The sequence below is a fragment of the Tachypleus tridentatus genome, chromosome 7, assembly GCF_004210375.1.
Source record: "Tachypleus tridentatus isolate NWPU-2018 chromosome 7, ASM421037v1, whole genome shotgun sequence".
NCBI lineage: Eukaryota > Metazoa > Arthropoda > Merostomata > Xiphosura > Limulidae > Tachypleus > Tachypleus tridentatus.
The window spans coordinates 45,738,655-45,757,483 of record NC_134831.1 but is presented as its reverse complement, the minus strand read 5'-3'; the positions used below and the strand labels follow the sequence as shown (position 1 = coordinate 45,757,483).

General features: G+C 34.8%; 1 protein-coding gene across 1 annotated transcript in view; it reads left to right on the top strand.

The window, feature by feature from the left end:
- Positions 1-18,829, top strand: part of LOC143255574 (ribosomal RNA small subunit methyltransferase NEP1) — a 39,083-nt gene that overhangs the window by 2,407 nt on the left and 17,847 nt on the right. The window contains 3 exon segments of the mRNA XM_076511443.1: positions 4,777-4,839; positions 4,841-4,879; positions 14,791-14,932. Of these exon segments, the coding sequence (XP_076367558.1) occupies positions 4,777-4,839; positions 4,841-4,879; positions 14,791-14,932 (244 nt within the window).

Here is an 18,829-nt window from a genome sequence, read left to right as displayed (position 1 = left end):
AATGGGTAAAGGATAATTACGAGAAGTGTGTTTACGTGACTATTGTAAATAATTTCCAAACTTTATTGATACAGAAAGCCAGTTAATCAAAAGAACTGAGGGCAGTGATCATGGATTTTAAAGAGAGAGAATTTTTTTAACAGTAGAGCACATGTGAAATATAGTGCAGCAATAAAACTGGTAACTGCACCAAAAGTAAATTTCAGTGGCCAAATTTGAAGTTCAGATTGTTGTAACCGACATGCATTATCTTGCATTTATTATAATTAAAACCAATCTGTCATCTATTTGCTCAACTGAGTGACCTAAATCATTTTGTAGCACAGATAGCCTTCGTGTAGTTTTGCGCAAAATTCAAAACAAGCCAAATCCATTTGTAGATCAGCAGCATCCTCTTCACAGCTAGTGAGACCCAGGATCTTAATAGCATCTGCAAATTTAAGTAATGACTATTCCTTCATATTTGTTTGTTATTGAGGTAAACCAAAAAGAGTAAAGGTCTTAAGAGAGAACCGTGAGGTACCTCACTTGCAACATAAATCCAGTTTAACTAACATTTATAACAACCCTCTGTTTCCTTTCATCCAGCCAGTATCCATTTTGCTAAGTAATCCAGGTAATGGTTTTACCATGTAGCTACTTTTTTTTTCTACCATCCATCTCATAATCAATCACTGAAGTATATACAGTACGACCTGTGATGCAGTTGGTGGCTTTGCCTGTTGGTGGTTCACTGTTCACAGCAGTGTATAGGAGAGCTTCCTGCCTAATTCTTATGAAAAGCTTGAATGTTTCACTATTCATATGAAGAATGTAATTTTTTATGCAAAACATTAAATACCTATGGTTGTGATTATTGGTGACTGTATCATGGTCTTTAATTTATGGTTGTTTTTTTTCTACCTCACATTATGCCTAATCTATACATTTGCCAAGCTGATTTTCACAAACCATGTAATAAAATGTTTATTCAACATCTATTGGTGATTAAATATCTCAGTAGTGGCTGTATAGTACCTATTCACCCATGACTGCCTATTAACACTAGGTATGTAACTCTCGTGGAAGTTCTTTATGAAAATGAAACTAATTGACGAAATAGTTTTAAATGTGTCTTAAATGATCCTAAGAGTATTTAATTCTTGAGAAATAAGTTATTTAATTTTGATTTTTTTCTGCTGTTTATAATAAAATTATTGTTATTTATTGTAGCTATTTAAACTCACTCTGAATAGTTCACAGGCAACATGATTTTCATTTTGAGTATAAAATTGCTGTCTTACAGCACATGCATTTCATTTGCATAATCTCTAGAACTTCCTAAGTTAATATATAATGTTTTTAAAGTAAATGTTTATATTTTATTTTCCATTTTTCTCTATTATGTCATTAACTCTAAAGATTACCAAGGTAAAGTGCTATTAAATGTTTAAATTTTAGAGGTGGAAATATGTCCATACCTGTTAAATTTTCATAGAATATTTTCCAATCTTGTTTTTTCATATGCGTAATTTCATGTCTGTCTTTTCACTTATAGTTTAGTTTTTCTTTCCAATTTTTTGTCTTTTATTCTTGATGCATATGTGCCAACCTTAGCTCGTGATGTTCTGTATTTTTTATAGGGAAAAGGACATTCACAGATAATACTAACAAGTGCAATTAATGCAGTCTTGCTTAGACATTTCCACAGTTAAACTACATCAAGTTAAATTAACAATCACAAAAATTTAAAATATGTATCCATAAACACAAATAATATATAACTAATTAGAATAAAAATGTAAAACCAAAATGCAATCTGTTTAGCTAACTAATACATAAAAGGTGAGAAACACTTCCAGAGCACTACATACACTTCAAAAGAATGAAGGACTAAACTTATTTTCTATATCATGCTAGACTACACATTTTGGTTGGTTATAAGTATGCCATTTAATTCAAAACTATTCCCTGCTGGGACAGCAGCAAGTCTATGGATTTACAACACTAAAATTGGGGATTTGATTCTCCTCAGTGGACACAGTAGATAGCCCAATGTGGCTTTGTTATAAGAAAATACACACACAACTTTAAACTTTCATTTGACAATACAACTTTGACTTTGCAACTGGATGTGGCTTATTTTAAGCTTAGAAATATTAGAATGTCAAACTCCAACTTAGGATTCTTGATGCAAATGAAAAATAGGTGAAAATTTACGTTGACCTTCTATGCTGACAGTCTGTATTATTTTCTTATGCTATCATGTATAATAGCTCAAAGATTATACTTGTAACCACAGGTGGAGCACATGACAGCAAAAACTGCAGTTTTAATTGCTGTTCTGTATGTTTCATTTTAAAATAAATGTATAAAACTTAGATAATATGGAAACTTAAGTTATAGCATACGTGATAACAGTAATTAAAATACATTTGTATTAAAGAGGTTTAATTAAATTTTGAATTAAACACTTTTATAAAATCTCATGACTTGTGCAGTTAGCTTAAGTCACAGGGTTAAGGTGCCTTTAGGGAATTCCCTGCTTGATTGATAGCTGTGGGGTCATTATGGAACTGAAGGGTTATGGTTCAATGAGGGAATGCATTGGATTTATATTGTAAGGACCTAATGAGAGTATAATTTTTTTCCATTTTTTGTCATGAAATATAAAGACTATCACAAACAAAATAAAACATTTGTTAGTTTATTAAAAATAAACGTAACAATTTTTAGAACTTTATATATGCTAAATATCGTATGACTCAAATTTATTTTTATCAGCATGGCTGACATGTTTGGAAATAATTAATATTCATTTTTAGGCTAACTTGAACCAACTTTCCAGTTTTCAAAAAGTTAACTTCAAGTTGTATTGTAATCAGTAGCATTAGTATTTTTTATCTAAGCCAATTTACTATGAGAAGACTTAAAATTTTAATTTTATTATTTTTTATTATAAAAAACATTCAATTTTCTTTAATGTAATTTATAAAGTTTAATACAGTATTTCAAATATTTTAGGCCTTCTCAGATTTTCAGAGATGCTTGGGCCACTTCTATTTTTTAATGCCCCTGGCTATTATAAAAATAAAAAAATGATGCATAAAAACGAGACAATCAGGAGCCTAAAAGAAAAATAATTTGATTGTTTTTTGTTTAATATATATTTATTAATATTGTATAACATTTAATAAATGTTTTTCTAGTCTTTTTCTGTGCATAAAAACAAGTTGCAAAACTTTAAAAATGCAAAAAAGACATGTCTAAATTTGAGGCCCAAACTGAATGGTGCTCCTGATTTCACTCTAATTGGCCTATGTCACATGTACTTTCCTGTGGTAAAGATAGCAATATAATAGAAATGGGTAATAATATTTTTACAACTAACAAAGAAAGAGATTCACGGAGAATGTAATCTTCCCCAATTGTTATATATTAGAATGATTAATAGTAACATTAATTTTACATGTCCTGAGTGAAAAGGTCAGTGTATATTTAGTAAAATGTATTTGAAGCTACTAGAGGTAAGTATGTATGATTAATTTTAGGTGTAGCTTCACAACTGAGAGAAACAAAATGTTATTTAATATTTATTTTAAGACCTCAAACCAATTTATCTGTGATTTTGTATCTAATTACAGTTTTTGACTCAGAAGATAAAACTCTTTTGACTGATGTATTTGACTGTGTTCAAGATCTCGTACACTAATTTACTGTAATCCTACCTGAGAGAAATTAAAATTGATTTTAAGGTTGTAGAAATTCTTGTGTACTACAACTGGTATTGTTGATGCACAAAAAAATAGCTAATAAAAAAATAAAAGGTCTGCTAGATAAATTTACTTTAATCCTGAGTCAAAGAATTTCAAGTATTGTGACTATTGAGGATTTCTCTTGTTTACTTTATTATAATTTAGTTATTGTGAAAACATTTTTAAACACCAGTTATCTGATGTAAGTAAGATTATAGTAATACTCTTACTGCATTTATTATACTATACACCTGAGAATTTTGCCACCATCCTTAGCAAAAGCTTTCCTCCCTTTGGTAATTTTCAAGTTATTCAGCTCAGTTCAATTTTATTCCTAAAGCACTTATTCATTCATCCTGTAAGCTGTAAAAGTTGCCACTGCTGCCACAGAGTAAACTATCTGTAAGCCAATAGCTCCTATTAGAAATTAACATTACTTTAACTGGAGGCAGTATATTTTTTGAACAAAGATATTCTTGCTGTATCATAGATTGCTTTACACATGGTTGAAGTGTTGAATGAATTTCTTTTATCAACTTGATCTTCACACACAACTTTTAATAATGCTAATAGTATAATATGAATATTCACCTGCTGGACCAGATAGAAGAAGCTAAGGGATAATTTTGTAATCACCATAAATTCTAGGGAGAAAAGCTGTTGTACATTTAGTTATTTTATTGGAACTAAAATGATGATTACTATATAAAAAAATATTAGCTTATGTTAAGTAACAAAACCTAAATCATGACAAACAGAAGTGCTTTTCTTACCAAATGAATGGTAACAGGCTAGTTTTGGTTTGTTTTTTAATTAGAAAAAATTATGGTTAAAACAAAACTAGACAATCTGTATGAATTTCATGTTCCTGTTGCTGGCAGAAGTGGAAGGCATATTTCCATCTACGGTATATATATATATTAGTCTTTAGTTTAAGGCTATGGGTGATGCAGTTATGTTGTGTAGTAGCTGAAATTGTTCATATATATATATCCACATGTGTTTATCTAAAACTTTACATTGTTTTGAACTGTTTCTCCAGGTTGGAAAGAATTTTGAACTTTTGAATTGTGATGACCATCGATCACAAATGAAGAAGTACAACAAAAAACCCAGGACAATGTCGTCCAGATATTGTACACCAGGTATGAATTCTTTTTTTGTCAAGTTAACTATGTGAAGACAATTAGAAATCTTGTCTTTATGTACCTGACTGAATACCTGAAGATCTTGGAGATTTTTATGTAATTTTAACATTAGCTTGACTGTAAAGAAAGAAAATTTGTAGAGACTTATGTTTTGCCAAACCTGCTGCGTAAGTGTACAGGATTTTTGTCAACGAATAAAGAGTTACCTAATTATTATTTTTTTCTCTGGGAGGCTCAAGTGCGACAATAACATATCGTATGGTTAACAAAGGATCATGTAGTTCTTTGAGGCTATTTTTCCACATCTATCCTAAACATCTAGAAATTTAAACCCATCATTTATATATCAGAAATCATCACTTCCATCCTTAAACTCATTTAAACTGTAAAGTGTTGGGTTTAACTACTAGTAATGTTATTTCATTTCATAAGGTAATCAACTTGTTGGAAAAATTTAAATCTTAGCCAGAGTTCCAAAACATTTCAGTTTCTAGTGGGCTACTGAAAGAAATTCTGTATCAAGATGTTTCACTTTTTCATTGAAGCTTTCTCAGTTGGTAAAGATAATAGAATGTATGTTGGCTTTTAAATTGTTTAAGCAGCAGTTATGTAAAGAGGACATTTATGAAATGGAGATGGATTACTTGTATACAAACAAGCATTGGTATCACTCTCTCTGTGGGTCTGTTCCTTATGCATAGGCTAATCATTAAAGCTAAAAAGTCCAGACTTGGGGTACAGACACAACTTTGCAAGAAGTAATATGAGTTATGGGACCAAAACCTCAAAGGTCATTTAAAGGCTGTAAATTGAGACCAAAGTGACCACTATAACAGTTGGCAAACAGGGCAACCAATTGGTCTTAAATTGAAAATACTAGATTTTTGTTTTGTAATGAGAGATGAAGAGGACTACTGTATGTTGTTTTTTCAAGTGAGGACTTCTAGTTATTCTATCCATAATCAATTAGGTGTTAAAATGATTTAAAAGCTTCAACCTTCATTTGTTTCTCTGCTCAATTTCTCTTTGCTCTCTCTTTTTCCTGCACATACATGCATACTCTCTTAACTTCCTGAAATTGATAAAAACTGGTGTTTTCTCATGAACATGTGTACTAATTCTTCCAACTAAATAGGCTTTTTTCAGCTACATCTTTTGCTTTGCTTGCATGTGCTCACAAGAATCAGCCACACAATGACCATACAAAAATGTTTGGTTTTGGCAGATTTTAATCTATGTTGTGTTGCAACAAGAAGAAAATAAATTCAATCTTCATTAAATAGAATGATAATAAAGATGTAATATGCTACAAATGACAATTGACCACACAGAAGAAATCAGGGCACCAAAAGGTAGGGAATTTTGTTTTGGAAACTTGAAATCTTGTAAAAGACATATGCAAGAAGTAGGAGCAATGTACCTAGTTTTGCTTTTATTAAAATAGCTTCAGAAATTTTTTATTTTTTGGACACTGATTTAATCAAAACAGTTAGGTAAAGCAATAATTTTGGATTTTTCCTTTGCAAAATAAAATCATGATTAAGATGGTTGGTTTAATTAAAACAACTCAGAATATTTAAAGCAATTTCTATCTAAGAAATACCAGGTTCTCTTCTAGTCCTTTATAAATATTTGTTAGATTTGTTTATTCTAAAGAACTAAAATGTCTTATAGAATTTATTTTCAGTTCTCCAAGAGAAGCTAAAGATGTTTTGGAAGTTTATAGAAATACCATGGTTCTATCATTAGATATGTGTTGCAATTAAGTTTTATCTTTCTTTAAATGTTAAGCTTGTGTACACAAGATATACTGTGTTTAAAATACTGCACAAAGAAATAAGAGACCCCAAGTCTATTAGTACCTTTGATAATTCTTGTAAACTTTATCTTTCATTTCTCAAATGGAAATAAGAGATCACTTATCCTTATAAGATAATCCTTCCATTCTTGGAATTGTCCTAGTAACTGTCCTTTGAACCCTGTCTAATAAATATTACTTAATCAAGAAAACAAAAACTGTACATAATATTCCATTTCAAGTGAGGCCAAGTTAGTGATTAGAAGTTGCTGCTACCACCAAGATCTACTACAGTGGTGACACCGGGTTGACTTGTGTGTAGCATTTTAAGTGTTAGCCACTCTTTCTCATGCATCACTTAGCATACAGTGCAATCCTTCAAAGTCGGTTTGTGACCATCTGTGAACTAACATAACTGTCAGTTGTGGCTACAGGCATTTAAGTTTTGGAGCAGGCACTCCACAGTTGTCAAACCAGAATCAACAGCCACCATTGAACTACTTACATTGTGGATAATGGTCTTTTTTTTCAAATAATTGAGTTACTATGCCATTAGTTTGTAAGCAGTTCGAAATACATATTTCCAATTACTCTTCACATGTGTAGAGCATCCAGATGTCTTTGTAATCAAATCATGGTTTATGAACACTTTGGACCACCTTGAACTCTGTAATTTATATCAAAATGACTGCTAGGAAAAGATGGCATCATCCGCCATAAATATATAGAATTTGCTGAATGACCAGTCACTTAAATCAACATAACTGATGATCAGATTCTGATTTGCATAACAATTAGTTGCAGGATGATTGCCCCTTGGTGTGAATTCCTGTACGTGGCGAGGGGACCTCCCAGGGAAGGTTCTGTTCTTTTAGCATACCTCCTCTGTGATCTAAACATCCACCAACGTGTTTGCCAATTCTAACACACCACATTTGCCTTGAATTCCTATAGATGGCAGACTTGGGGTGGCCCCCCCTAGGGTCAGTTGGCTGGCCCACTTGGGCTAGGGTCAACCAACTACCAGTGTTGGATGTTCTCAACAATTGTTGTGGACGTTGTACGTGATTATGGTGTTTGGCTATAGTGCTCACGAAACCCTGGCATTACTGCAGTGTCCTTGTTTGGCATTGTAGTGTGTCTTCTTTGTAAGGCTCCATGGTGGGTGTGGTCAGTGGGCACTGAAAAATTTTTTTTTTTTTTTTCTATTATGGATCCTCCAAATAAGAACTTAAAATAGTCAAAAAAAAGTCCACAGGTAAATGACCACATCTTGAAGATTCTGAGCAGCAACACCTGTACCTCATTTTCATATACTACATTCTCTTTCAGACAAACCTTTAGAGCAAATGTCTCCCTTTTTCATTCAGAAGGGGCTAGAGGGGACTTGTTGGCTCTTCAAAGTCTGTCAGAAAGCTTTGCTCTGGTGACATATTGGTGTAAACATCCACATCTCAACACAATGAACTCATTTAACATTCAAAGGTAATTGGAGATATACCAATTGATGTTATGCCACATGCTACTTTGAATTTATCACTAGGAGTTATTGTTGAGAGGGATTTGAAAAACATTCCCGAGTCAGAGATTCTCCCTGGTGTCTCCACCCAACGAGTTTTTGCAGTGAGGCATATCTCCACTCGCAGAGATGGAATTATGATAATGACCAATGTCTTCATTCTAACATTTACATCACTGCATCCACCATCAAAGCAGATTATTTTAATTGCAAGGTATGGCCGTACACTCCAAACCCCTTTAGGTGTTTCTAGTGTCTGCAGTTCAGTCACTCAAAGATATCATGTCATGATTCCTTGATGTGTGCTCCTTGAGGTAGCAAGAACCATGATGCTTATGAGTGTGAAATGGGCCCTCATTACATCAATTGCAATGGCTCTCACCTATCCTACTTTCATTCTTGCCCTAAATGGTTGGAATAAAAAGAAGTGCAGCATTTGAAAATGATTCAAAATATTACTTACCCTGAGACTCAAAAGTTGCTGTCCATCACTTCATCTCAGATGTACACTGCTGCATTTTGTTCCACTGCTACAGTGGGAGTGCAGACTCTGTGCCTCCAAAAGAATCATTCTCAAACCAGATGAAAAGTCTTTTGACTTCCGTGGTTAAAAAGGTTGATGAATCAACTTCAACACCCATCTCTGTCTCTTTCATACATTGCAACAAATCCCAAGATCCACTTCCTTTGGTTCCAGGTATGGGCATTTCCTTGGATACATCTTCTCCCACCCCAAGATGCAAAACGATCATTGATTCATATCCTCAGTCGCTGGAATCCTCTTCCAACAGCAAAGACCTGCCTAATCGATTTAGAACAGGATCCATGGAGGTTGATAGATTTCCCTCAAATAAAGACAATAAAGAAAACACCATGGTCATAAACAGAAGGTTTCTCCATATAAATAAAAATGGCCACCTTGGTACAATGGAACTGTCGAGGCTTATGTTTTAATCTGGATGACATCAAAGCACTGATTGCTTCCTACCATCATGTATGTCTTTCTTTGCAGGAAACACTTATAAAATCTGCTGATACACTTACCTTTCAGCAGTTTTCTTTGTGCAGAAATGACAGGCTGTATGATGGATGAGTGCATAGAAGGGTGGCACTGTTGGCTGATCAGCATGTGCCTACCCTGTCCTTGCCACTCGACACACCCTTGGAGGCTGTGGCCATTGATATTTCCTTGGCTCGTATCATCACTGTTAGTTCTCTCTACCTGTTGCCTGGAGAGACCAATGATCAATCAGCCCTTGATGCTGTCATTGAACAGTTGCTATCTCCCTTTTTAATCCTGGGGGACTGAAATGGACATCATCCCCTCTAGGGAAGTGCTGATTTTGATGGGAGGAGTTGCTCTGTAGAGCATATTTTCTCTGATCACAACCTTTCTCTTTTCAATAGTGGTTCTTATACTTATTTTCATGCACTTAGTCAGTCTTTTACTGCTATTAATCTTTCAGCTTGCTCCTCTTCACTATTCCACTTTTCATGGAGGGTTGACAATAATCTACGTAGCAGTGGTCATTTTCCTATAATTCTGAGAGAGACTGACTGTGGTCGATACCACCCAACCCATGTGCTCTGATGGAAGATGGATCAAGCAAATTGGGCTTCTTTCACTGCTCTTGCAAAACTTGATTCTGCCATCTTCTGTAAATCATCAGTACACAAATGTGTGGCAGTAGTAACTGAGTATATTATACAGGCAGCTGCTCAATATATTCCTAAAACCGTGACACGTTTTCCATGATATTCTTATCCGTGGTGGAATCCCGTCTGCCACATAGCATGGAAGGCTCAAAAATGGGCCTGGGATACTTTTTGTAGGTATTCTTGAACTGCATGACTTTCCAGCAGGCCTGTGCACATGCTCAGTGGGTAAGACATCAAAGCTAGAACTCTTGGATTAAGTTCACAACCAGCATATCTTCTATGACTAGTTCCAAAGTTGCACGGGCCAAGGTTAGAAAGTTCAATGGGCAATATAATTCTGTCCCCCTCTCGATCTTGGTCTCTGATGACCAGGAAATAGCTGATACCCAGATCATTGCCAATACTCTGGGTGAAAACTTTTGCCAGGTATCTAGCACTTCTGCTTCATCCTCCACCTTCTTAGCCATCAAGACTCGAGCAGAACTATCACCTCCTTCCATTCAAGCTGATTGTCTCTCTGACTATAATTGCTACTCTACACTGGTGGAACTCAAACTGGCTCTTCATTGGTTTTTCAGTATATCAGTCGGACCTGATGATGTACACTACGAAATGCTGCACCATCTATCTCCTGCTTCTCTTGCTATTCTTCTGATTGTTTTTAATCAGATTTGGCAGGAAAATGTATTTCCTGATGCCTGGAGCAAGGCTGTTGTCCTACCTTTCTCTAACTCTGAGAGGATCCCAATATTTCTTCAAAGTACCATTCAATTGCTTTGACGAGCTGTCTTGATAAGACATTATAGAAAAGGATGGTTAATTCTTATTTGGTTTCTCGAATCAAGCAGCCTACTTTTGCCAACCCAGTGCGTCTTCTGATGACAGTGCACCACCGTGGACCACCTGATTCAACTTGAAACATCAATCAGAGAAGCTTTTCTTAAACGACAACATCTTGTATCAATATTCTTTAACATTGAGAATGTTTATGATACATCATGGAGGTATGGAATTTTGCAAGATATCCATATATATGGTTTCATGTGGCCATTTACCCATTTTTATTAAAAAATGTTCAATGGACTGGCTATTACAAGTTTGTGTGGGTTTGACACTTTCCCATTCTTTACTACAGGAACTTGAAGTCCCTCAGGACTGTGTTTTAGGTGTCACACTTTTCAGTGTAAAGATTAATGCCATCACTGAACAACTCTCTCTTACTGTAGCAAATTGGCTCTATGTCGAAGACTTTACATCGCATGTCAGTTGTCAAACACAAGGTCTATTGAGCAGCAGCTACAAACTATCCTCAATCGTTTACTGAAGTGTACCACAGCAAACAGCTTCAACTTCTCTCTCTTTGAAACTGTTTGCATGCACTTTTGCTGCAAATGGAGTATTCACCCTGATCCTGAACTCCATATTGGTGAAGTTGTGCTGCCTGTGGTCACTGAGACAGAGTTCTTGGGGCTTATCTTTGACTGTAAGCTGACCTTGATACCACACGTCAAGCAGCTACAGGTTAAATGTACAAGAGCAATGAACATCCTTCGTGTTCTCTCTTCCACCATTTGGGGAGCAGATCAATGTTCTGTGCTAAAGATATGTTGTGCTCTTATTCAATTGAACTCAACTCTGGATCACTGGTCTATGGCTCTTCCAGGACCTTAAAGATGCTAGACCCCATTCATAATCAAGGACTTTGGCTCTGCATTGGAGCTTTCCACACTTCCCTAGCTCAGATATTATACATAATCTCATGAACCTTCTTTGCACCTCTGCTGTTTGCAACTGTCTTTACTATATGCTTTAAAACTTCATTCCTTGCCAAAGCTTGCCACCTGAGGTTGTTTTCCTTCTTCAGTGGGCCATACTTTTTCAGAACAGATGATCTGCTATTGTTCCTCTTGGCCTTTGTATCCAGGTGCAGTTAGATGAATTGGGTCTGTCCTTGGATAACATTGCTGTATCCACTGATCAGCCCATCCCACAATGGCTAATTACCATCCACAAATGTGACCTTTCCTGTACACCATTTCTCTTTCCCTTGATCACATCAAAGCTGAGCAGTACTTAAATTGTACTATTTATACTGACTCGCTTAGTTCTCTACTGGCCCTGTAATTGCTTCACATTAGTTCACACCCTGTTCTTGCTGATATTCAAAACCGAGTGTCCTATTTTTCATTAACATCTACTTCTATCCAGTTCTTCTGGATACCAGGCCTTGTTGGTATTCGCTGGAAGGTGCTCATCGACATCACAGCTAAATCTATCTGCTCTGGCACTATCACTGCTGTATCTGTTCCATACATGGACTATGGTCCTGTATTCAAGGCTTGGCTTCGTACCAGTTGGCAGTCAACTGAGAGTGAGTAACATGAAAACAAGCTTTTTCAAATAAAACCCTCTATTGGACTTTGGCCATCTTGCTTCCATAAGGATCAAAAAGAGGAAGTTGTTCTAACTAGACTATGCATTGGTCACAGATTTTTAACTCATCATTTTCTTTTATCTGGGGCTGATGCACCAATGTGTTGTCTGTGTAACACTTGCATCACAATAAGTCACATTTTACTGTCTTGCCGTCGTTACGACTCTCCACAATTGCACCATTTTAAACATGTTTTGCCCAAGTTTCTTTCCATAACATTAGACAGTGCTGTGGACGATGGTGACACTGTCCACCTTAGAAATGTTTTTAGTTTTTTTAAAAGCCATTAATCTTTTTAATGCTATTTAAGTTTCTTAATTTATACATTAGACATTTTTTTGATATGATTCCCTTTTAAGAATCAAAGTACATCTAGTTCAATTTGAAAGTAGAAAATGGTCATTACATCAAATAACTCAAAACCAGGACTAGAAAGGCCAACTTCAGGTGTCTAACACTGCTGTTTGAATGACCCATTAGTCATCCTGGTGATTTATAATAATTAAAATTTTACAACAAGTCTTTTAAAACTTGTATTACTTTACTTTCTGAAAATGGCCATAATGTCAAATAACTCAAAACCAGGACTGGAAAGGCTAACTTCAGGTGGTTAACACTGATTTGTGAACTTACCCATTAAGTCTTCCAGGCAAGTTATGATAATTACAGCTATGCTACAGAAAGTCCTTTACAATTTTTATCACTGTAGGTTTTCTCTTACTGCTGTAGTCTAGATGTAAAAATTGGATTTAATGCTATTTATGTTTTTAATTCAAAAATTAAACTTTGTTTTGCTTTACCCTAATTTTCTTTTATGAATTTTAATAATATTACTTTAATTAATTTTAACTTTTGATCGGATGTTTGGTGCAGATAGCCTAGTTGGTTTGCACCATAGAACATCAAACCAATCAACCAATCAAGATGATTGACATTAAATTATAATAATAGTTTTGGCTCATTATTGCAGCAATATCATAAATTCTGATTATTCTATGACTAATGTCATAAAGCATAATAGACAAAAATATAAAAACAATAGATTTTTGCAGTGTGTGGTTATCAATTAGATAAAGAAATAATCTCATATGAGTAGTTATTTTTACAGGAAGAACAATCGTGTATATCTGTGAGATCTGAACAAATTTCTGTACTTTTCAATATCTTCTCACTCTGATTATATTTTTCTGTCTTGTACAGGTTGTTCAGAAAGTCATTGTGTACTTATATATTTATTAACAGACGTGTTTCAATATAGAATACAGGAGGTAAATATGAATGACAATTATAAACAATGTTGAAAATGACCCCCGTTGGTATCAATACAGGCTTGGATCCTTCTTATTTTGTTTCTAAACACCACTATCAGTTGCTGGCTTGAAATAGACTGAATGAATGCTGTTATTGCTGCTTTCAAGTCATCCAGCGTGTGCGGACGATCTCGATACACTGCAGATTTTGCTGCTCCCCATAGATAAAAATCTGGTGGATTAAGATCTGGTAAGCGTGGGAGCCACACGTCTTTGGAAATAATGAGGTCTCCAAAACATTCCTTTAATAACTGCATAGATCTGTGAGATGTGTGGGCAGTAGCACCATCCTGTTGAAACCTTGAGTAATTGATTTCATCACTTGTCATCTGACTGATGAAGGTGTGAAGAATCTCTGAACAATAATGCTCACTGTTTATTGTGTGCATAAATAAAATAGGGCCAACAATTCGATGTCTGGAAATTGCACCCCACGCACCAACCTTGAAATCATGTAGGGATGTTTTGTGCAAACTGTGAGGATTATCGGATGACCACAATCTTGAATTTTATGAATTAACGTAACTCGAAAGTTGGAACCATTCTTCGTCGGTGAAGAAGGTCACATCCAACACATTAGCTGTATTCTCTTCAATAAATTGGTTAAACCATCTGCAATAGCATATTCGTTTTTCATTATAAGTTGCTTCCAGTTCTTGTACCACCATATTTTGTATGGGAAGAGCTTTAATTTCTTTCTGACGGCCTTATGAGCAGTTCCAAGACCAATATCATGTTGCTGAGCTAACGTTCGTAATGATTTTGATGAACTCTGCATCACACTGTCAGAAATATCCAACAGTTTCTCCTACAATAGCTTTGCTGGCCTTCCACAGCGTTTGGCATCCTCCAATGATCCTGTTTCTCGAAACTTATCAACGAGGTTACGAACTGCATTGCGATGTGGAACAGGTGTATCTGGGAATTTTTCAGCAAGTCGCTGTTGCACCACATCTGTGTATCTACCACCTTCTCAGAATACATGTTTGACGAGCCATACACGTTCTTCAGCTGTTAAAACCATATTTGGATCAAAATCTGAAATATAATAAAATATGATTACAAAACTGCACAGTGACTTTCCAAACACCCTGTAGAAGGACAATATTCTAACATAATATAAATATCAGTATGCCATTTGTTTGTTCTTAGTATTTTCATACATTTCAATATTTATTTATTTTTTAGTGTTTGCTGATGCTCTTTGACAGCCCATTGAATCGAGCAGGATTTTTACAAGTGTACGTTCACACAGAGAAAAATGTTCTTATTGAAATAAACCCACAGACTAGGATACCAAGAACATTTAAGCGGTTTGCTGGACTGATAGGTATGTTATTTAGCACTTGAAGGTTTTACTGTTTCTAGCTTGATGCATGTGATGTCAGTTAATACACCAGTGTTACAAAAAGCACAGGGAAAGATTTCTTTGAGTTTTTTTTTATATTTATTTTAATAGAATGAATAGTTTGTACTATAGAATCATAACTTAAGTTTTAGTTGTTAATAAAAAGTAGGTCTTGTTCAGTATTATTGTGGTTTATAGGTATTTCGTGATAGTCTGATGAACAGGATGGCTATAATCCTGAAAAAATTAAGAATGTAAACATTTCTATGGTAAGCCTTTTTTCTCCTATGCTTACGTCACACATAGCTCAGCTAAGTTGATACAGCTTAAATTATTACCAACATAAGATAATCTGAGAACTGCTTTCTCTAAGAATATAAAATATACATCATAATCCATGATGAGGAGAAAACCAACTTGTAGAGAAAATTATATGTGTGCTTTCTCTACCCATACCAGTCATTTCTACATATATAAAATATACATCAGTTAGATACCATTCATTTAACATACTCATTATCAGCAAGATAACATTTTGAATTAAGCATTTTTATATAATCAAAGGCTGCTGAGTTTGTGGGAGTGAACTGGATATAATCATGAGAAAGTAATTTACATGTGATTAAAACTTCTTAAGATAATCACATATCTAATATTTCCTTTGATTTGTATTCAACTATTTCATAAAATTTTGAAATCAGGTTTAAGCTAGATTGTTAACATTTATTTAACCTCCATAACGGGCAGGTTGTATATATGTATGTTTCATAAAAAAATTGTTGCAGGTCACGTATGGCTTACATTTTTACTGTGCTACATTTTTGGCTCTTCAAGCCTCTTACTGTGATGTATCTGTCGTATCCAGGTGGTTAGGATACTTGACTTGCAATTTGAAGGTTGCAGGTTTGAATCCTAGTCACATCAAACATGCTTACCCTTTCAACTGTGGGGTGTTATAATGTGATGGTCACTCCTACTATTTGTTGGTAAAAGAGTAGCCCAAGAGTTGTCCATGTGTGGGTGTGGTGATGACTAGCTGCCTTCCCTTTAGCCTTTCGCTGCTTAATTAGGAGCAGGTAGTGCAGATAGCCCCCATGTAGCTTTGTGTGAAATTCAAAAACAAAATAAACCAAACTTACTGTGATTTTTAAATTCCTTATTCACTCAGAGATGATGCTAAACTGAACTTTGTACTGGAATATATGTTGAATTGTCAAGAGACATAGCTGCTCTCATGAAATGTAGACAAATCTGCAATGTATCAAGGAAAGTACAATTGTGGTACTTTGGAAGATTAATTTGGGGAAATTAAATACAGAGTTGTTTCAAAAACATTCATGTTGCTGAGAAAATGATTTGTAGATTTGAAGTGTTAAAAGCAATTTTGAAATTATCTTTCCTCTACTCACATCAAAGCTATCTTGATTTTCATTTGCCCTCTAAGCACTGTGAAAAGAATTTTCCATATATTGCACTAGTTTTGTATCCTGTGATTACCATCCTGGTGCACCATCTATACCAGCAGAGATATATATCCCTCTTCTATGTTACCACAGTCTTCGCATTCACAATTGGCATTCTAGTTTATAGACATGTTTTGACTCGTCCATATTCTACAAAATTTGGATTTTGTTGAATCCCAAATATCCATCAGTTTAAATTTCAAGTTCTGATTTCTTGTGTTTAATTTTCATTAATGGTTAACAAAACTTTAGAGTGCAGTGTAACCCTTAAGAGATGATAAAGGAAGGCTAGTATGTAATGATTATCAAGTGGCTTGTTACTAAATTTTGCTGCTTCTTTACTTTTTTTAAATTAAAGATTTAAGCAGTATTCTACATCTTGAACAGATGATAAATGGAAACAAGATCAAAGAAGATAATTGCATTAAGTCTGAGCTGGTTAGGAAAAATATTAGAAAGTTTTAAAAAATAAGTTTCTTGGGGCAGATAATATTTCAACAAGAGTTTTAAAGTTTGGAAATGTCAGCTACTTGTTACTATTTATTTGACAGTCTTTGAATAGTGAGTAGATACCAATTACTATACATTATAAATGTGTATATATTACATTTAATAAAAGTTATTAAACTTATTTTGCTTAAAATATAGAACAGTAAATAAAGAAGTAAAGTAAACAGTTTTCTCTTCTCGCTGTGGCCTTTGTACTTGGTTGTTGCTGAACATAAATTGCTAAGCCGTATAAAATGTCACACGTGAAGAACATAAAACTTTTACTTTTAGGTTTTATATATAGAGTTGAATAATCTTTCATCTTTACTATTAGTCACATCTAATTGTTGATTAAATTTGAGTTAATGAAAAAATTGTTATTGTTCATTGGTTAATTTTTTTATGTTCTTCAGGTTATGTTATACTTTTGTGTCATTTGTCTTTTTTTATTTTGGTCCTCATTCCTATTTCTTGGTTCTGTGGAATTTCCCTGTTTCCCATAATGTGACACCTATTACCCTTACTGGTTCAGTTTGTCAGTTCATACAACTGGGATATTTCAACTTGTCCAGGGTTTGTTGTCATCTGCATAATGTTTCTTTACACCTAATTCATCACCTCATTAAATTGTTTGTTGCTTGAGTTCACCAATTTTTGGAGGAGATCATTCAGGCTTGAATATGGACAACTTTCAATACATTCATTGCAATTTATACGTACAACTTAGCTGTGTCTTCCTCAGTCAGTTATCTTTTTCTTGTGGCAATTATACACAAGTCTGTCTGCCTTTGACTGTGGGTAAGTTGGCATATTTTAGTACTTATTTTCCTTTAATAATGTACATTGTATATCAAGATGTCATGTACTGGTAGGTGTTGCCTGGTAAGGTAGGCTTAACAGATATATATTTTGTTTTCACTGTCTCTTATGGACTTCATGAGTAAAGCAGATAGGGACTTTTGCCCAGCTCTGTTGGTGATCCTGTAATAAAGGTCTTACAACTTTTGAAAACAGGGAGTCACAAACACCCATTGCATAGTCTTGAGTGTGTCATTCGTGCAGACCACTGAACACACATCCCCCTCCTCTCCATTTTAATGGGTGGAGTATGCAAGCCCTTGCCACTTCCTGTTCCCAGTTGCTGGAGTGGCAGACCAAAGTTTCTTCCAGAGTAAGTTTTGTACAGTAAACAAGAATTGAATTTGTATATTGTGTACCCAGAAAAAAAAGGCTATCAATGTTTTAATAATTAGAATACTGAACAGTAAATATATAAAATAGTATTCAAGATTTAAGCACTTCCCTCATATGTTTTATGCCCAGGCTGACCACACTTGTTGATCACGAAATACTTATACAAGGCACTTCCATTGGATATTTTCTGCCAAGATGGACTACACTATACTTGACATAATCTGTCGTAACTCAAAGCTCTTCCTCTTGATGTTTTTTTGCCTGGACAGATGGCACTTTGCTTAATCATGTATGTCTAAGGGACTTTCACCTGGTTGTTGATCACATATATTCTTAGGTAAAGTACTTCCACTGGATACTTTTTGCCCAGTTGAACTATATCCAGCATAATCTGGCATACCCCAAGGTGCTTTCACTGAATGTTTTTGCTTGGACCTCACTTAACGTAATCCATCATACCCTAAACAGTATAACATCATTTGACAATGGACTAGTTGTGATATTTCTTCTTGTCACACTCGTACTCATATTTATGTATATTTTTCCTTGTAACACTCCTATGTAGCAAGAGTGTACCTTCTGGAGGTTTTTTGCCAGGATGGACTGTACTCGTCACAATCTAGTGTAATCTTTGGATTTACCCATAGGGCTTACTTAAATAAACAATTGCTGCTTCCCCTCTAGACTTTTTCCAGTTGCATATGGTATGATGCTTGAGGTCATATTTTCCAGC